Below are 20705 nucleotides of genomic sequence, written 5' to 3'. Positions count from 1 at the left end.
GGAAGACTTCAAGTGTCTGCTCCAAGCTGGCAGAGGAAGAATGTGAAGCAAAGGCTTGTACCTCCCCAAAGTGTCCCCTCGGTGCTGGCTCTGAGGGCATTAGGAGTAGCGCTGGCTCTGGCCCGAAAGGCCAGCCTGGCTCTGGCTTCGGGACCAGCTCAGCCCTGCCAGCTCTTATGAATCCCCTTCACAGAGCGAGCGAGCCCTGCCTGCGTGTTGCAGGGGGCAGCCGAGGCTGCACATCACGCCGTAGCCCGCGGGGCCACGTTGGCCTCCTCTGCGGGTCAGTTGTGTGTCGCGCAAGGTGCAGCAAGGGCCGGGGGTGGGCAGGGAAGGCAGCACCGACCCCACCGCTGCAAGCCCAGCTCTCCCAGACTGCAGCTCAAAAGAGGCTGGGAAATGTTTTCGCAGCTCCTCCATGAGAAGCCTCAGAGAACGCTGAGAACTAACGCTCGCAGGACAAGCTGTTTCCAGCCGCCGTGCGTGCTTGCAGCCCATCAGACAGCCTCTCTCCTCTGCTAGGGCAGAGGAGCAGCTGTCTCCAAAGCTCTTTCCCCTCCGTGACCGAGCATCACCCCGCCGCTGCTTCAGCTCCCCACGGGCGCCGGCACTGCAGCACAGCGCAGCACAGACACGCAGCAGATAGAATTTGGCACCCACTCAGAGAATCGGCTGTCGGGTGCTTTGCACCCCCCTGGTTTTCATCTGTGTCTTCCCATGGGAGATGGTTTTGCCAGGATACTTCACGTTCACTTAAATAAGAAATTCCTGCGCTCCGGGGGTGGCACGGATGGTGCTGGGCAAGAGCATGGGCTTTAAGCTTTCTTTGTGCTTCTGGAGCTTACAGAGGAAAAAAAAAAAAAAAAAAAAGAAAAAGCTGCTGCTTTTTCTTTCCATCCTTGTAATAGTAACAGGAGGGATGTGGAAATGAAGCTGCTGAGTTTGGGCTGGGACAGTCCGAGCCCCATCTGCGTCAGGGGCCTGAAAGGGCACTTCCAGCACAGGGCAGAGCTGGGACCCTGTCACACCGCTTGCAGGGTGCAGGCAGCTCACCGGGAGGGTCAGCACTAATTAATAATTACCGTCCTATTTCAGCATAATGAATGCATCTCTCACCACCCTGACAAAGGAGATTTTTTTTCTCCCCTCCCCAGCCCCCCCGGGGGATAAGCGTCACTTGGTCTTGTGAGTAATGGGAGCTGGTCAGCCCCGGGGTCAGAGCTCCGTGGGGGATGCCCAGCAGCTCTCAGCCCTAAAGCCAAGAGGGGTTGTTGCTATGGGAATTGAGAGGGCACTTGCAGGCAGGAGCTGGAGCCTGTGTCTTTCCCTGTCCGAGGCAGCTGGGTTTGGAGGGAAGCAAAACTAAAAGGAGGTGGCAGAGAGAGACAGAGGCACAGCAAAATGCATGCATGTTAGAGGAGGGACCTTCCCTGAATAAGAGTACAGTGGGATACAGAGGAGCAGGGACACCAAACTGTCAGGCAGCGGTGACTCGGCTTGGTAGGATAAACCTTATTTTCTGTTCTGCTTGATACTAGAAAAAAGTCCAGTGAAAGCCCAGCTGTAGCAAGATGGGATCTGCCTCCTCAACCTACCGGCCCAAGTGTATTTATTTGGATATTGATGGAAGAATTCAAAAGGTACTTTTGCTGTTTTTCACAAAGTAGTGTCTCCGGACGCAGCAGCGGCTGCAGGCTGGGTTTGCTGCACGACCTATTTCTGTAATGTTAGACGCGTGTTTGCATTCAGTGCTGTTGCGGGCTTCAAATCTCTTTTTAAAGGGAAGCGGGGCTCGGGGCGGGGGGGATCTCGAGCGGCTTCTGCTTTGTACACGGATGTTTATTTAAAGGGGAAGGGGAGGCTGGCAGCTCTCACTGCCGCCGTGGGGCTCCTCGGTTTAGCAGCCGTGCAGGCTTCCTCTCCCAGAGCAGCGTCGCAACGTGTTTACAAAGTTTTGCCTGCGAGGAGGTTTTTCACCCAGGCAGCACGGTGTGCCGAGCTGTTTGGAGATTGCCCGTTTAGCGATGGGCATTTTCCCACCGCCACGCGGAACGGCCGGCAGGCGCGCGGCTGTGGGGCGATGGGGAGTGCCGCTGCATCGCCGGGGGTCCCCGGGGTCCCCGTTGCCTCTGCCAAGTGGTTCCTAAATGACGATAAACATTAATTAAAACTTTCACTTCCATAAGCCTGCCTTGTTTGTGCAGCCATCGTTCACAGCGCAGGGAAAACTGGGGGATGAATGTATCCTGGATAAGAGGGGGAGCTCATATGCTGTCGAGCTGACAGCTCACTGTTTTTAAACAGAAACAATGCCGCTGCATTTTTGCGAGTCTTTTTTTCCTTCTTTTCGTCAGCAATTCTTTGGCCGCAAACCAAGTGCCTTTTTTGTAATAGACAGCCTCTGCGAGTCTTAAGAGCAAATAAACTCTGACTAGCAAAATTCAAATAACTCTCTCTCTTGCCTTCCTGCTCTAAATTTTCATTTCACCCCGCCTCGCCTTTTGTTTCTCCTTTAAAACGAAACAGCGAAGATACCCTTTCCCTTCCTTCCCCTTTGCTGTATGAGTGGCTGCAGAAACGAGGTAAAGGGAGAGCTGATACTCACAGTCCCATCCCACCGCGCACGTCTCCGTTGCCCACGGTGCCCTCTGCCACTGCCCTAGAGACCCACCGTGACCGCCAAAGTCGTGTCCTCAGGAACAAGACCTCAGAGAATCCAAACCTGCGCCAGGTTCCCCAGAGCGGGCCGCTTCTCCTCATCCATCTCGGATGGATGCTTAGACGTGGCGGTGGTCCCGCTGCCGCCGTGGGCGCCTCCGTGCCGGCTCTGCCGAGCTGAAAGTGCCGCTTCTCTCTTGACGGGGCTTAATGAGTTTGTTGCCTGACAGCCCCCCCAGAAGCAAGGCTGGTACGGAGCTCCCTGGCACCTTTACAGTTCAGTATGAAAACGTTTTGATATTTTGAAAGGGTGGCGAGTGTTTGCATAGCTGTTGGTAAGGCATGTTGTCTGTCATCTATGCTGGTTTATGAGGGGAAAAAAAAAAAAAAAAAACAAAAAACAACATGTTTCTCAGAACCAGTCTCTGGAGAGTGCTTTTGACACTAACACAAAAGAGGCACGATTACATGAGCAAGCCAATGCAAACTCAGGCGGTATTAAGGGGTTTTTTTGCTCAAAAAACATTATCTGTTTCTTTTGTCAGATGTGAAATTCCATCTGTGCGATGTTTGGAAGGATTCCTGCAGTAAAAATGCCATGTAAATGGGGTTCACCCAGGGGTAAGCAGGGCATATCTCAGATTCTCATGCCTTCTCAGTAACAACATCATTAGAATCAAAAAAAAAAAAAAAAAAAAAAAAAACCAAAACCAAAAACCAGCCCTTAATCTTCCAAGGAATGCAGCATTGGAGACTTCTAAAGGGAACTCATTAAATCAATGCTAAGCTACTGATTAAAGAAGTAATGAGCTTCATTATAAGAGCACTTGTTGAGTTTGAAGGGGCTCAGCTCCAGCTTGCAACCGTCTTGCTGGACATTGCAGAGTCATGCCGTAGGACTGGGCATACTGTGATAGCACTAGCTGTGATGATAGCACTAGCTGTGATGGCAATTGTTCACAGGTAATTTTGTGTTTCCGTGGCCTCGTCCTGAATTTTTACCTGTGCAGCCGCAGGGCGTGCTACTGACTTTGGGAGAAGTTGTTTTGCCTCGGTGCTGGGGTAAATGAAAGACCAAACGAGGCTCAGAGCGCCGTGTGCCGCCTCCCCCGGGATCCTGCACGGTGCAGGTGAGCACTGGGAAGTGCTCCGCGGCAGGAGTGTTGAATTGAGCTAAGTGGGTTTGTGTGTCGGCAGGTCCGCGGGGCACAGCGGCGAGGGCGACCGCCGAAGGAGAGCTTTCTGGGTTTGAAACCCTTCTCAGTAGTCGATGAAATAAAAGAGGCACCATCAGCAGGGGTTGAATGCAGGACCGTGCCCGAGGCCAGCATGTCCCAGAGGAAGGGCTGAGGGCCGTCCCCACAAGGCCAGTGCCATGAACACCCAGTAGCCTCCCGTGGGGGGGGCGGTGGGAGGCCGGTGCCGGAGGGGAGCCCAGCCCAGTGCTGCTCAGCATCACTCCTACGTCACACCGGGGAAGCCTAGCCCTCACCTCTGTAACCTCCTCAGCCCCTGCCCTTTCCCCTGTCCCCACCCTGCCTGTGCCCACAAAGGCTCCCAGTTGTTTGTCACAGTTTGATAAACTGACCTCTCAGAAGCACGGGCAGGCACAAAGTGGGCTTCACCAAAGCTGACTGCAGGGATGGGCTCTCTTCCAGTGGGCTGAGCCAGCTGAGTAGCTCCCCATGCCGGGGCAGCAAGGGCTCTGCTTTGGGGGGGACGTGAGATGACCCACCCCAGCCCAGCAGACACCAACCATGATGCCCTCACAGGCACCTGAGCTCAAGCTCCCCAAAAGGGTGGCTTGTGTGTACACCAGGAGAAGGCTTCGGGCTGCTGGTGTCCCAGCCAAGGGTCAGGGGACGAGGGCCTCCCATGGGGCGCCCACCTGCCAAGCTGGTGGAGGTAGGACCGAAGGCGACGCAGGAGGTGGAGGGGACAGCAGTGCTGGGGCTGTGAGAGAGGGAAGATCAAAGGTTTCGCGGCCTTACAGCCGCGCGCCAAACCGGGGCTCTGTGCAAACCCGCTTCAAAGAGGTCACTTGTTCTCGGAGCTGACTGAAAAATTAAATTACAGCGTAATGTGTTTCCTATCCAGTGCCTGCATAAAGGGGATGCACACCTGGGGGGAAACAAGCGCTGCTTAGTTTGATTATTTTTAAAGGATCATCTCACCCAGCGACACGCAGCAGTTCATTACCCACTTGCTTGGACACACGCCTCCCTCTGCGCCTCGCACGCGTGCCCAGGACTCGGCACACCCGTGAAACACGTCCCTGTCCCACCCCTGCCACAGCCTGGTCTGCTGCCAGGCAGAGGAGGAGGCAGCAGGACGGGGGTAGCCGCGGCTGTGTTTCGTATAGGATAAGGTGAACTTGCAGTACCACCGTGGACAGGGATTTCTCGTGTTTTCTGGAGTGCCACCAGATGGGATCAAGCACCCAAACCCGTAACCTGCCAGCAGGGAAGTGAGGTTTGCTGAACCAAACTTGAGCTGGATCCGGAGTCTTATTTTCCTTCATAACGTTCTTAACCCTTCGGCTGCATTTTTAAGAAAATTTCCTATTGAGTCTGTTTTGAATTAAAAATCCACCAGCAAGAAAATGTTCCCCAGCTCATGCCCAATTTCTTTTCCATGAAGAAACAATTGAGGAACATTTTCTTTTGACCTTTGAGATTTAAATGGTAGCAGAGCCGAACCAGACAGTGGCTTTATTCCCAGGTGGGTGGCTTCATGGCTCTTGTTTTCAAATGTCACAGGGTAGTGGCTTTGCTTACAGAGTTGCAAGGAGTTCCTCTGAGAAAAATGCTTAATTCAAGAGGATTTCTGTTTCCAGTGTCTTAATCAACATCATATTTGTAAGAAGGATGGAAAGTCAGAGGGATATAGAGCCTGAACTAACTGGAAAAAAGAAGACCACTGCGTTTGTCAAGGATTCTATAAAATCATTCAGGGTGGTATTTTCTTCCTATTCAAAAAGCAAGTAAAGAATTTTGGAGTCATTTTGCTGGTTTACTGAGTCATTCCCGATGCTAAACAGAGAAATGACCTTTTTTTTTCTCAAAGAAATGTACTGAGTTCAACCTTTCTGGGTCTCTGCTGTACTGACCTGTGGAGCAGGACACTGAGCCATCCACAGTCATTTTTCCTCTTGGCCCGAAGTCCACAATGAACAGAAAAAAGCTAAAACTGTGTTTTGGTGCTGTGGCTACTGCACTGAAATGTCAGCACCTAGGACTCATTTCTGTCATGTGAGCTCTTCTTTTTAATTAAAGCAACAGCAACTGTGGTATAAATGCCTAGACTCTAGAAAACCCAACAGATTTTTCCGAAGCTCACCGTGCTATTTTTAACATGCCGAACTGGGTTCAGATCCAAAACAAAACACAGCAGAAAAATAATGGTGTGATGATCAGTTCAAGGCGATTGAATATTTTTGCATCCTGGTGGCTCTTTCAGCACAGCAGGGCAGGCGTGTTCTGCGGTGCCCATGGGCCCAGTTCCCTGTCTGTTTTGGACGGAGGATTTAAGGCAGCACCCTTTCAGCTGCTGACCGTCAGAGGGGTGTGCAGAGGGGTGGATGTTCATGGGCAGTCGGGACATGGACACCTTTGGGGGTTGCTCTGCCTGGCCAGTGTTCTTAGGTTCTTCCCATGCATGGACAAGGCAATGCCAAAATCCGCTTTAGCACAGTGAGGCTTAAGAATGTTTTTGTGGGATCAAGGCCATTTTCTTAGTGCTGGCAGATCTCTTTGGGCGGGGGAAGGTGCAAGGTAGCACAGGCTGAGTCTGGCCAGTGGTCTTGGCTAACTTTGGCTCTCTGATTTTATCTCGCCCCAGTGAATTCAAGGCAGCTGCTAGTTGTTCTTGTTGTAAAGCAGCGAGAAATGAAGATCAGGTTCCTAAAAACTCCATCACATTACAGCACATAAACATTTTAAAGAGTAAAAATTGCTTAAACCCATGCTTTTAAAAGAGTGAAAGAAAATGTCATACTTGAGGCCTCTCTCCCCGCTACTCCACCTTCTTTTTCCTCCCCAGGGAGGGCTCCTCAGAGCATTTAGGGGGCCAAACCATAATCCCGGCACAGCTCTGTAATTCCACCATAGCTGCACCATAATTCTTCTCTACCCATCACCCAGAAAGGCTTATTCACTGCTGCTTATCAGTCTGAAGTCACATGCAGGCCATTATAGTTATTACAGTTTATGCTCATGTTAGCCAAGACAAGATGTAAGTTTAACACTCTCCTGCTAGTGTTACCTATGGATTTGGACAAGTCAACTGTAGCAATTTATGCTACTCATATGCAACTCTTAAGGCTGAGTACAAACAAGACAAAACCGCTTTGTTTCTGTCACCATTCTAGTGAACCTCTACAGCTACAAACTGACCTTTCACTGGCCTCTCACCAGACCTGCTTTTGCTTACTCCATTAACTAACATTACCCTTCTAACAGTCCTGTATTATCGACCATGTTGTAATGTCAGACATTAATTTTGTGAGTAGCTTTGAAACAAGCAGCCTAGTTTCATTCACCTTTAGTGAGGACATTTGGCACTAAAGCATCCTTCTTTACAGTTTACAAAACATTTCAAGGCTAATGCATTAATGTGCTATGGGGTTAATTGCACTTAGTACTCCATTAGCAGAGAATGTGTGCCCTTTTTATGCTAAGAAAAGCCAGAGTATAGACATTTGTGTTATTTGTCAAAGGTTGAAATACTTTTATGTCTGTTGCAGAAAATAAACTTTCAGCTCAGCCTCTCACAATCAGCCTTGCTGGTGTCTGGTTATATTCTGCCATTAATCATTAGTATTGAAAGACTGAATATTAGTAATATGCCCCTTAGTATAGTCATTAGGTTGCACAAGGCTCTCTTTAACATAACTTCACTTCTTCTATGAGCCTAAATGACTCTAAAAAGTAATGAGGTCCTTCCTTGCTCATAGTGAAAAAGCCAACCTCTGCCATGCTGTCCCTCTCAATGGACGTCCAAGATTGCCCTGGGGGTCACATGTATGAGTGTATCTTAGACGTTTTCTCTTTCCTGGAAAGAGAAAAATCTCTTTTCCCATAGCACTCTGTTCAGGGATGTTACAGGGATGGGAATTGCAACTTACAGTATAGCCACATGCCTTGGGATCCTGCTACATCAGCTCTGTCTCACAGCTCCTGTTTCTTATTTTAGGGTAACATATCAAATTAGGAAACTAACGGGATTCACCCCACTTAACCACTAACTGTAGCCATGTAAAAGTTAGCGATGATGTCTCCAAGCTAGTCACGCAGGTTCCCTCATAGTCACTGGGGAGGCGGGTGGTACCTCCAGAGGATGATTCATCCCATCTTAAACTGGGTTTTGGAGATGTGTGGGCTGATTTACCCTTTGGAAGTTGTCCTCTCTCTCTGCTGGCAAGAGAGGGAGTCTAGCAGAGCAACACGCATGAGATGCTGAACTTGTAGTTGGTTAAATTTACATCAGGCGAATCCCACCCGTACATTTCGCTGAGGTGTTGCGTTGAAATGAGCGTTGTCTAGCTGCGTCGCTGCCCGAAGCTAAGTGTGAATCAGCAGCACTGCACAGCTCTGGCTGTTGGAAGTAAAACATCTACCACGCTCCTCATCCTCTGACAGAAGCAGTGTTAGAAGTGCTCCGGGGAGCTTTAATTTTTGCTCAGGCTCTCAGCTGAGGGCTCTTGTGTTTTCTTCCCCACACATGCACATGCACACATGCGCTTATTTGTTGTTCTCTTAGAGAAGCTCCTACTGCATCAAACAGATGGCAAATCCGGCATACCATTCTTAATACCGCCTAACATTTGAAGCTCAGATAAATTGAGAGGTTTTCCAAATATCAACTGTTAATTAGTGTGAGAAATAAAAAAATAGACAGGTAGTTTGTATATAGCTGGGCTCGTGTTATACTTGTATCTGAATTCAAAGAATGAGAAACCCGGAAAATGTTTGGATATGGGATTTTAGGTAAGGCTTCTCTTAGCTATTGGGAACTATGACTGATAGGTCATTTACTGCTATTTTTTGAGGAAGACCTCTTTGCTTACATGTTTAGCAATGTGGATTCCTTCCAGTGATTTCTATAGAGTGGTATCTGAAAGTTCTAGATCCTGATTCATTTTGATATGGACAACAAAGACCACTGGAGAGGCAGGAAAATCAGAACGAAAAATTTCACATCTGCCTTCTGCCTTAGCAATTCAGAAATCCTCCATGAAAGCTGCTCTTACAGAAGCTGCAACAATTTTCACAGTCCATGCAAAATACATAACTGAGTTTTACCAGACTCTTTTCTGACACACTCTCCTCAAATCTCATTAGTGAAAGATTATCATTTTAGATTGTTTCAGCTCCACAATTTCAGACCTGACCCTGAACATTGCTCACTGAGCTGAATGAAAAACATTACCAAGTGCTAAAAGTCTTGAACTCAGCAGGTTGAGACCAGCAAAAGGAAGTAGGACTGGAAACTGAGAATACACTGGCTTTGAAAATATTTCTGCATTATTTATTTAGGAATTTTACTAGGGTAAAAAGAAAAAAAACAAAACAAAACAAAACAAAAAGAACAAACAAACATGAGTTAAATTCTTGGAAGAAAACCCAATTACCAACATCAGATCAGAACAGGATAGCATTTTGGACATGGTTTTCAGTTTACAAAGAGGATTAGCTGTTCTGAGGATCAAATATAGAACAGAAATTGGATTTGTAAGCTGTGTTTTTACCCATTCTATCTGAGAGCAAAATATAATGTGATTAGTAGTAAACTGGTAGGTTGCAGAGTATGTGCACAACAGTCCCCTAGGAATATCTCCATCACAGCCCTTAATATTGAGCTGCTCCTTTGAGTGGGAAAGCCAGCCAGAGTACCAGGGCTCTTAATCCCTACTCTTTCTGAGAGGGGTTTTAAAATCCTTGTCCTAGACCAGAGGCGGATACTATGGATTAAGAGACAGTGGCCTCTTATTTCAGAGGAAGATGTTTCAAAAAATGCAGAACTGTCTCCAGGAAAGAAACCAGTCCCACAGAAGTGAGCTCTGGGCCAGGAACAAGGCATCCCCATCAAGTCACGCTGTCCTACTTCGCACTCACTGCATGCTTCATCAAAGTATTATTTCCACTCCAAAAAGCCTCGGTGATTATTCATTCTGGTTTTCCCCCTTTTGCTTCACGTTACCTTCCAAGGCAGGCAGACAACATTCCCCACTTAAATTAAATGGCTGCTTCTTGGTCTTGATGGAGACTCACTGAAACATTCAGAGAAGACTAGTTTTCCTGTAATTTTTTTCTGCACATGGTAGAAGTTTTGCTAACAGTAACAAGGGCAGAAATATGAAATAATGTTAACTCTCAGATGGGAAATGAATTGTTTGCAGATGCTGCATCACTTTTGAGGAAAACATTCTTTTCCTCCTGGCACAAATCCAAGGGAAATGCAATTAACAGGGCTTATATGTGGCTGATTTTCTTCATGGCATTTGGTCATCAATCTGCAAGCTGAAGCAGGGGCCTCTGTTTCCCTTTCCCATGCGGTGTATCACTACTGTGGCCCTGCTTACACATGATTTGGACTCTGCCTTTGCTTTCAGAAATGAAATGCAGCTGAGCATCTTGTGCTGACCGGTCTTGCAAGAGACTCTCATACCACCAAGCAACATCGGAGTCCCAGTGTCCATGCTTTCCTGTAGATGGTGTGTCAGGAGTGTCATCCCTGGCTTTTTTGGGGCTGTGCTGACCCGTGTGACTATGCACTTTTTTGACACATATTATGGGGAACCTGTCTGTGTCCTATATACGCATGATCTTAGCCCAAAGTATCGTCATGGAGACCTCAGCTGAAGAGCAACAGATTCAGGATATCCGCCCAAGCAAGGGCATATGCACAGGACCAGGTGAGAGGGTCACCTCTGCAGCTAGTGCCAACAGGGTTGCCTAGCCTCAAAGCTGCAGGTCAACAATCTTCCCTGGTCACGGGAGAAGCCATGTGTCCCAGATGGCTGAAGTACAGCTGCAAGCCAAGCATCACTATATTGCCTTCACATTGCTAATGTCCCTGCAGTGATAATGATAATGGACTTTAGGCAAATAGGATTCCTATACTGTGCTGGAGCCATCAATAGTACACAGTACTGTCCTTCCATGTCTCCAAAATACATTCCGGTCATATTCCATCAGCACAACTGACATTGACTTTATTGGGAACATAAAGTTGCAGACAGTAACAGGAACACTTGCATATTGCTGGGAAACGTCTGAGGCTGGCTGCTTTGTTTTAGAACAGAAGGAAGTTGGTCAGAAAAGCTCAGCAGGCTGCAACAGAAGAAAACTTCAGTAGCATATGCTCTTTGATTAAAAAAACCCAAACAGCTGAGGACAACCATCTTGAGATGAGTATCAAAGTGCAGTGGGTGATTCACAAATCCACTTTTAGCAAACTTAAGTAACAATGCCAAGTATGGAAAGCTAAAAAGCATGTATGGAGACAGCTCACCATCTAGTATCTACCGTCTTTGTTTTGCTTCCCACTTTTTCACTATTATGTGGGATAAAAGAAGCATTAAAATTCATCCTCAATGCATTGAAAGCTCCTGCTTCTTTCTGAGTCAGGTCAACTTTCTTACCTTTGATGTTTTTAAATTTCTTTTCTTTCTTTTTTTTTTTTTTTTTTTTTTGTATCTTTTCCTCTTATCTATCCTGGTCAATAATAATTGATTTCCAGAATAAGAAACCTCAGTGCCTGGAATAGCACTTCAGCACTTCTGGCACATCACAAGCCTTTACCCTCTGTTCAGCTGCAATTAACACCATCTACTCAGTTACTGCATGTACCAGTCTTTGTACCCTCCAATACTCTGGCAGCCAATTTTAGCAGCTATCACTCTAGTAGGATGCTGTGTTCTGCTAGGAGTGGGGCTTCTGTCCTAGCTGAACTCAATTGGCTATGTTTTATTGCTTTGATTGCTGGTGTATTTGAATAACCAAGGGTCAATCACTGGGCAAAATAGGTTTTTAAAGCATACCTGGGCATTTATCCCACCCATTTCCCCAGTATCTGTTACTAACTACCTCAGGAATCAAGTCTCTGGACGTTTCATAAAGTAAAAATATTGCCTGATGTAATCTCATCTGGGTTGGAAAACAGGGAAGGTGGGTGCACGTGCACATATCGGTCACAGCCACCTCTTGAGGTGACCAGTGTGATTCTTTTCTCCACCATAAACCCCCTGATAAGTGGGGGGTTATCCTCAAGGATAAGTGGGCTCCTCACCACCTGTGCAAACCGCAGTCTGAAGCCGTGCTTCAGCATCACCTCGTGTGTCAGTGCATCGCACCCCAGGCGCAACAGGGCTCAACCAGCCTGGCCAGACCTCGTCATGTTGTCCCAGCTCTCCGGATTCTTCAGGCTGGCGACGTCCCGGGCTGTGAGCGGGCATTAGCAGCTCCTCGCTGGCACAGCGTCCTGCCAGCCCTCCCAGGGCTTCCCTCTGCCAGCCGCAGAGGTCTGGGTCAGCACCTCGGGACACCCCCGGGGGAAGGATTTCCCCTGGTGTCTGAAAGGCACCGTAGAAAAGGCGCATGGGATCTGTGCTGCTGGAACGCTATTATAACTTAGGAATTAAAGCACTCAAAGGCCAAGGCTGACGGAGTGATGTTGCAGGCTTAATTAGCTCCTGGCACCTATGCCTTTCAGAAGCATCTTTAATTAGATGATGACATGTTATTTTTCCAGTGTGGTCCTGATCTCGCTGAACACACGGGGCCTGCTTGATAGGGGAGGGTGGCAGTAGCCCCCCGCTGCCCTGCAGCCCCCCCGCTGCCCTGCAGCCCCTGCCTCCTCCTGGCAGCATGAGGCAAGGCAGTGAAAGCAAACAGTTGGAGGGCCATCCCGGGTGACACGTTCCTTATTTTCTGGGTCACTAGCCTTGAGGCTGATCTGTGGGCATGCGCACTCCCCCATGGCCATGATGGACAGCAATAGAAACTGTGCCTGAGAAAATGGGATGCTATGGGTGGTTGTGAGGGGTGGAAAACAGAGTTTCCAGCAAGGCACTCGCAAGGAGAGGGGACTTTTGACCTTGATCTCCCTGTGCCTCAGACCTCATCTGTGAAATATCACTTTCTTGCTCCTTCTGAGTTTTGCCGTTAGGTCTCCACAACCATCTTTGAGTTGCTGCATTCTGAAGCCAGAGGCTCTGTGGCTATTTCTTCTCGGGAGGGGGGTGTGAGGGAGGTGGGGTGAGCTCCAGTGCTGGCCAGTGAAGCTGCCCCTCTTCACACCACCACCACCCTCTGCTCCCCACAGCAAGCTGGCCCCCACGGCCTGCAGCCGCCCCGTTAACACCAGCAGCCCCCAGACAAATCAGTCCCAAAGCTCACTGTTGTTCCTGGATTTGAGAAGATGAGCCAGACCTGACAGCAGTAAGGCATTTTATTTCCATGGCAGGTTCAAAGCCTCCACCCTGGTCAGTCAAAGGCACTCAGAGGGGCTTTCTGACCCCCCACCCCGGCTGCAGAATAGCTTCTCAACTAGGGAGGACCATCACCCTCATGTCCTGATGGATGCAGGAGTCTTGGGGAAAATCGTGGCATGGGATCGCATCATTGAAGGCCGTATCACACCGGGATCAAGGGGATGTTGCACTCCCAGATGTGCTGCTCAAACAGCCTTCTCCACATAGGGGCTGCCCGGCGTGTGTGAAAGGGCAGGGGATGGAGAGGTGTCTGGGGGCATGGGAAGGTAACAGTGGCACATTTTGCAATTCAGTGTCTGAGCTCTGACCTAACAGCAGGAATGTTACAGCCTGATAGTCGGCAGGAAATTTGCCACAACTAGGGACAAAAACCCATCTGTTCAGTTTAAAGTTAGCTTAAGCTGGTGTAGTCCAAAACGCAGTGCATTTTTATACCATCCAAGAACCTCCCCAAATCTGGACTGTTTTCTTCCTAAATCTGGGTTCTTACATCCTTAAATTTTCAGTTGTTATCATCCTGCAGTAATACTGCATTATGAGAAACCTTTTGCTCTCAGTTCACATAAGTTAACGCTCTACTTCTGAACAGCACAATTAGGTCTCCAGAGCTTGCTTGCTTTATCAAAGACGACACAGGTATTAAACAAGAATAGAGAAATATTCCAGCTCACAAGTCAAATCAGATAATTGAAATGGTAGGATGAGCCTTAAAATTAGCCCAATTCACGCCTGAATAGAGTTCATATCTCACTGGGAACTAACTGTCCTTTCCCTTCTTTGTCTTATTTTTTTTTTTTTCTCCTGCTGCTCTTCAATTTGCAAGGTGATCTTTAGTAAATACTGCAACTCTAAAGATATTATGGATCTCTTCTGCATTGCAACAGGGTTACCAAGGTAGGTCTCTCTCTTCATTTGTGACATTCATTTCATTTTTGTTCCTTTACTTCTGGGGACAAATTAAAGGCAGGCCCCAAATGATTCATTTACCTGCTATTCAGGCTTCTCTCTTGTTCCAGTCTACTGGAAGAAGAAATTGGGGCAATCCATAAAGCACCAGCTGGAAAAGTGCACAAAGCTCTAGCAAGCGTTGAGCAACCTCAGTGCCAGCTGTGCCTGAGGAACAGAGTGGAATAGAGTAGAACAGAAGAGACACAGTCTAAAAAAAAAGAAAGCAGTCAGCCTTGAGTGTACACAGGTTGTATGCACCTACTTCAGCACTCCATTTTTTCCCATATTGAGTGAAATGCAATCATATGTTTAGAACCTGGGTTTTAGGGAAAAAATTTGGGCCAATGAGAAACGTTGCCACTAGGTGATAAACTTTCTATTTAGATACAGTACAATCTAATCCCAGGTGTGGGATAGTCAAACACAAAGTACCCCTGAAGAACCATTTTATAGAACATAAATATCCCCAAATCCATTGCCCAGGCCAAGTATTTCCTAATTTTATGTTGTTCTGCAAAGACCATGCATCTCTCCTGCTGCAATTTCCTGTAGGGTTTGTTTCTCTTACCTTCAACATAGAGAGCAGCATCCAACTTAAATGTCTGTGTTGGTGTAGGTGTGTGTCAGGGTGGGACAGGTCGGTGCCTGGTGGAGGGTGGCATGTTACAGCCTCCAGCCACTTCTGCACTGCCCGTCCGGGGTGGTGGTGTGGGGGGAGGGAAGCCCCGTAGTCACATCTGGAAGGGGGCATCTGCTTCCTGCATACGGACCTTGAGCAGCACAGGACAGATGTACAGCAGTATGCAATAAGCCATAGTCTTTACCTTTGTGCATACAGGTTTATAATACAGAAAAAGCACCGGAAAAAATAAGCCAATCCTTTAATCATGGGTTTATTGCATGACTCCAGCTCTGGAGATTGAAAAACAAAATTGTCTATATTGACGCAGAATTTGCATAAACTGCTGGACAGAATTAATGTCCTTTGTTGTTTATCCTGGCTATTTCCTCCCATTTGACATTAGAGAGGTTAATAACTCTCATTTGCCTATGATGTCAAACACTTCCACTCCATCACCCAGGAAACTTTCTTGAGCAGTTTTAGTGAATCATGATCAGGGTGTTCACTGCATATTTGGCATTTTATTTTCATCAGACAACTTCCAAAGAACTGCACATTTCAACCATGCTCCTGGAGCCAAAGTAAGCCTCCAAGGTTTACATGTGAGCCTATGAGATCACACCTAGCACAGTATAAAAAAAAAAAAAAAAAGGCCCCATATTCAGGAAGACATTTGTTTTGTTTGTTTTGGTAAAAGAGTAACTAAATAATTTCAAGACATTCATAGCACCGGTAGTCATTTGTATAGTGTGAATCAATACATAGCTGCTGAGTCAATGTATCACAAAACATAGCTTTTAATAGAAATTATTAGTTGATGAGTCAACAGAATACATGAGCTATCAGAGAGCAAAGTCTGCTCTGAGATCAAAGATGATCACACTTAACATTTTGCCAGAAACATGTCTGGTAATTGAAATGAGTGAAGCATCAAGCCTACCCTGTCCTGCGCTTTGACCCTTTCTGCAACAAGGTGAAATGGGTCCGAGACAGTGCCAGGCCAGGCCAGGAGTGCTGCAGGAGAGATGCTGGCTCTGCACCATATAGCAGCACAGTATTTCAGCCAGAATTTCTAGGTCAAATAAACCTCTTTGAAACATGCTTTCCAGGAACACAACAATCTCCCTATTGACAGCAGACAACTGTATGGTATCCATTGATCCGACAATGCCTGCAAACTCAGAGAGGTAAGACTTGCTGCAACCTGCTCTTCAAAAAGAGGGTCAAGCCCAAGGGAAGGGGGTAGTGGTTGCCTGCAGATGCCTTTTGTGTGCAGCGGGAGGTGAGCAGCTTCCTGGAGGGAGGGAGATGACAGTATGAATTGCATGCTGGCTTATAACACTAATGCCTGCTGGTTTTGAAGCTTTTTACTTGTTATTAAAGTAGGAGTAATTGTCTGAGGAAAAAATATCACTTTTAAGTATTTAATGTAGAACATCTGTTCCCATCCCACCCTGTTTGCTGTCAAGGCTCTCAGCTCCTTTGTTCCCCCACTCCTTTGTTGCTCTGCTAGGACACAACCATGACATTACTTGCAAAGCGAAGCTGAAGCCTTTGATGAGGTTAGGTCTCTTCCCACCTGCAAATCCTTTTCTCATTTTTCTCCTTGGCTTCCTGTTGCTTGTTCAGCCTGGCACTTTTAATTTCGCTCTGATTACTTGCAATTACTTCTTCTGCTGTTGTTTACTTCACTGCATATTTCATTATTACTTATCGCTGGCATTACTCTCGCTGACACCATGTGATGGAGCCCCCACAGTTGGGAGGGATCTACTGCACAGGACGATGTGCAAGCACAGAGCAAAAAGATGATCCCCACCACTGGAACTCCCTTCTGACCTACAAAATTTCCTCACCGTCTCAGTCCACAAGCTACCAAGGCTTGCCAAAGAAGAGGCGTTTTTACCATGTTTGTTGTGTACAGCACAAGAAAGATCTCTTTGTCTCTAGTTCAGTAGTAAATCAGAGGGTTGTGTGTTCATAAAAAGTGCCCACTGCATATTTAACAGGTTTTAAGAGAGTTTAGAATATATTCAGATACTTCTTCCAACTTCTCAGGGAATACAGATGTGAAATACAAACTGCTTTCTGAGTGTGGCTAACATCAACCTTCTCTGACTCTTCCAGGTCTCCATACAAAGTGATACCTGTTGCCACCGGGCAGCTCTCAGGTAGAACGACCCTTTTGAATTGAATTTACTAAAGCTGAATTTGTGAACATTTGTATGTGGAACTTACGTGGCTGTGATGCAAGAAAGATGGAGCTGTTGTGGTTGTAGCTACAGCAGAATAAGAAGTGTCTGATCACAGTGTTGTGGAGGAAAGCTAAAAAAGAAAGTCCCCCAAGTTTCAAAGTATTTGAAGGTGAGGTGGAATGGCTGGGGTCTGGGGGACTTTCACAGTGCTTAGCTCTGGTCTGGCTCAGCACTACTGGTCTCATAGGGAAAGCGTCACATGGAGGAGAGGGGGTTTTTTTCAGGCAATGCAGATGGTGTTTGAAAGCTTGTCCTGCAGTGATTTTTTTAAAGTTGTCTGTCTCCCAGCAAGGCTCTGCTAGAAAGCTGAGCACAGCATTTGAACCCCACGTTATTTCCAAATGACTGAGGAGAGAGCATAATCTCTGTTGCGGGCATGGTAGCTCTAAGTGTAATAAATATTTAAATACACCTGACAAGATTAAAGAAGACCCAGAAGAAAGAGCACATCTGGAACACATTCCCCAGCGTGCAATGCTGTGGTACTCCACAGGCAGGACTGAAGGGGTGCTTCTATCATTTCTCTCTGCCTACCAGTGTCGTGCTCAGGCCAGTAACTCTCAGACACTGGAGCAGAGCATTTGCTTGGGGCAATTCCTGCAGAGCATCTGGTTCACGGTCTCTCTCATCTGTGCAACTGCAGTGTCTCCTGCCACTTGCTCCGAGGCAGCCTGAGCAAGAGCCCTAGCCTGTACACTGTGGAGCTATAGGGAGGGGCTGCAGGAGGACAGGAGATGTCAGCTGGGGACACAGTTTGGAGCCGAGTAATGCAAAGATAGGAGAGACAAGGGGCAAGAGGTTAAGATTATCTTGGAAACGTAGGGCGCACAGAAAGAACAGGAGGGAGCCAGAAAGTCTGGGGCCGGAAAAAGTAGTTTGCAGGAATGGGTGAGGCTCCTCGGATAGGGGCAAGGCAGTTTTGCTAGTCCCACCTCTTCTTGCTAATGCTAATTGCAGGTCCCACCTCTCCTTCCTAGGCTCCGGTATTACGCAAGAAAACATAGTGTCTTACAGCAGTGTCTTTTTTTAGATGGGGAGGAGCAGGGAACCAAAACCATGCTCTGAGGTAGCTGCCATCCGCTGCAGCAGAAACATCTGTAGGAAAAGGGCACAGCAAGGCAGTGTAGGAGGATGGCGAGGGGGGGGACAGCAAGGCAACAATGGGGAGCTTGTGCATGCAGAGAGCAAAGGCATATGGAGAGCAAAAGAACAAAGATGGTAGGAAACAGGGAAGAATTTTATCATAGTAAGGTTTGTTACTAGCCATAAACAGGTCCCATGCCAGTGATTACCGCTCTCACCAGAAGGAGGTAGTCAAAGCCGAGGGACACATGTGACTGCTAAGGGAAAAGAAGCTGTCTCCTAAAGTAATTCTTTATTGTAACAAACTCTGCTGGAACAGCATCACGCTTCCAGTCCAGGAGCACACTATTTGCATGATCAGATAAGAAAAAATGGGGTCTTAACTGGAGCATGTCTCTGTACCAGCTGGCGTGGGTAGGCAGTAGCCATTTGCCCCAAGACAGAGAAAGACTGGTGAGCAGGGCTCTGCTGGGGAGTGCCTCTCTGTTACACCAGCTGGGAAGCTGATTGAAGGGCTTTCTAGAAAATCTACCTTTTTTTCCTAACATGAAGCTAACCATGTATTTTCATAAAACCATGTATGACTTTTCACATTCTCCCAGGGCCCTAATTTTTTACCCCAGCTGACAGCACATGGCTCTGCTTTGTGTGGAGCGCAGCTCACTGTGCCAGCAAGGTCTCTCTTCTCTCCCTGCATTTTATGAAACAAGGATTTCCAAAGATCTAAGCTGAAAAGAGCAAGAAAAATTCTCGTGGTAGGTTGCCAAAGCATAAGACAGAGACTGCTATGGAAAGAGGAGGAAAGTTGAACTGAGTGAGATGGAACTAATGTTCCTTGGTATCTGTTTCTCTTTCACATGGGTTGTCATTAATCTTAAGCATTCCTGACATTTTGCTGAGAGTAGGAAGAATAAACAGAGTGGGAAATTGTTTCTCTTCATTAAAAGAAAAAAAAAAAAACAGCTCTGTTCTAGTCTTCACTTCTTAAACAACTCTGCCTGCGTGATTCTGCTTCCCAAAGCAACTCATCCAAATGCGTGCCAAAAAAGGGGTCACCCCGATTTTCACAGCAGTGGGAGGTAATGCACCTCTTTTCAGCAGTCTCCCAGGCAGCTGGAAAAGAATGACGCACGCTTGAGCTCAACAAAGACTGTAAAAGGTGGGACTGGAAAATACAATCCTTTGGGAGAAAAATATAAGCAGTGGCTTTTATCCAGCAGAGGAGATATCCACCGGAGTCCTGCTAAGAAACCATTCATTTCCTGGCCATAGTCATGGGAATTAAAAAAAAAAAAAAAAAAAAATTATTCCAGTGAGCGTCCGTTGGACGCAGCGGCAATCGCCGTATCATCACGGGGTCAACTGTCTGCAAGGCAAAGGCGGGGGCCCAGCTGGCCAGCCCTGAGCCTGTGGGGCTGTTGCCTCACGTGCTGTCCCTCCTCCCATGGCCCCGGACCAGAAGGCGCACAGCCATCCGAGCAGAGCATCGAACCCCTGGTGCCAAACCCTTCCTTCTCTCTGGGGTGTTTAAACTCCCAAGCCTATCGAACAGGCATCTTCTCCCTCCTGACAGCAGAAAGGGTCTGGTCTGCGTCCTCGTGGTGGAACGGGCTCAAAACTCACACATCGATGGCTGTGTTGAGGCTGTAATTAGTAGGGTTCAGGCGCTCTGCAATATTGCTGGAGATGCCAGTTGAATGAACAAATCCTACTAGCAGCACACTCTTGAGAAATAAAATTGAAGTCTGTTATGTTTCTGACAGTGCAGAGAAAGGAGCTATTGTGGAGCTCAAGTGAGCCTGATCCACCATGGTCCTAACCAGGGTGTCGGGGGGAAACATGCACAGGGGCTTTCCTACCATGACAAAGTTAGGACAGCAAACCACACAAGCAGCTGAACCAGCCCTTAAAGATCTCACCAGGGATGTGATCTGAAAGAGAGTAAGATGTGTCCAGCTTAGCTCCAGTTCTCTCTGCACCTCTGTCTCCAGCTTGTTCGGGGGGGGTGGGTGGTCCTTCAACACAAGCATCCCCTCATCCCTTGGTGAAACGGGTGAGGAACCCCAAAAAGAGCAGAGCCTGATGGGGATGGAGGCCGGCACGTGGAGAGAGCTCACCCCCTGCCACTCCTTGCTCAGCAGCCTCAGCGCCAGGGAACACCGCCAGCACGCGTCGGAGCCGCTTGACCAGGCTGAGTCTGTAGGCAGTGTCTTTGCCTCCCACTTCATTTGCCGTTCAGTTATTTGCCTTTTCAGCTAACAAACTATCTAGGGGGAAAGCCCAGGGTCTCTCTCCAGGGATATTGGCTTGCAGCAGGAGAGCTAGCTCAACCAAGACCTGTGTAGCTGCCTGCTAGAAGGCCCACATCTGAACCGGTGCTAACCCTGCCTTGCCCACCACTGAGCCCACAGATCTTTGTGGGCACAGCTGTGCACAGCTGCACCAAAGATCCACAGGGACTGCTTTTGCCCACTGAATGATTAAATCCACAAGATCTTGTGCAGATTGCTATTGATAAAGTGACGGAAGCTTGTCACTATCTAAATCTTCTTATTCTGGGATCTCTCTCTTCTCCTTTTGGAGGCATATTCACACTTGCAGCTCAGGCAAGAGTAGAGAGGCAGCAACTGTGAGAGAAAAATCC

The 20705-nt window shown here is 47.6% G+C and overlaps 1 protein-coding gene and 1 long non-coding RNA gene across 3 annotated transcripts in view; one reads left to right on the top strand and one right to left on the bottom strand.

The window, feature by feature from the left end:
* Nucleotides 1–1338: 1338 nt before the first annotated feature.
* Nucleotides 1339–20705, top strand: part of PDE9A (phosphodiesterase 9A) — a 49286-nt gene continuing 29919 nt past the window's right edge. The window contains exons 1-4 of one of the 2 annotated variants that reach the window (XM_032994432.2): nt 1339–1640; nt 13977–14047; nt 15833–15910; nt 16851–16894. In XM_032994432.2, the coding sequence (XP_032850323.1) occupies nt 1572–1640; nt 13977–14047; nt 15833–15910; nt 16851–16894 (262 nt within the window). In that variant the 5' untranslated portion in view covers nt 1339–1571. Of the gene's footprint in view, nt 1641–2859; nt 2940–13976; nt 14048–15832; nt 15911–16850; nt 16895–20705 lie in introns of those variants that run through there. The other variant, XM_032994433.2, reaches the window with a different exon arrangement.
* LOC116961950 lies at nt 1565–2718 on the bottom strand. The gene is made up of 2 exons (XR_004407266.2): nt 2606–2718; nt 1565–2143 (listed from the first exon to the last, which is right to left on the bottom strand). It is a non-coding gene; the product is annotated as an uncharacterized LOC116961950 (long non-coding RNA).

The sequence above is a fragment of the Tyto alba genome, unplaced genomic scaffold (genome assembly GCF_018691265.1).
Source record: "Tyto alba isolate M040663 unplaced genomic scaffold, T.alba_DEE_v4.0 Super-Scaffold_14, whole genome shotgun sequence".
Classification (NCBI taxonomy): Eukaryota; Metazoa; Chordata; class Aves; order Strigiformes; family Tytonidae; genus Tyto; species Tyto alba.
The sequence above is the reverse complement of the archived record's forward strand: the minus strand, read 5'-3'. Positions and strand labels throughout refer to the sequence as shown.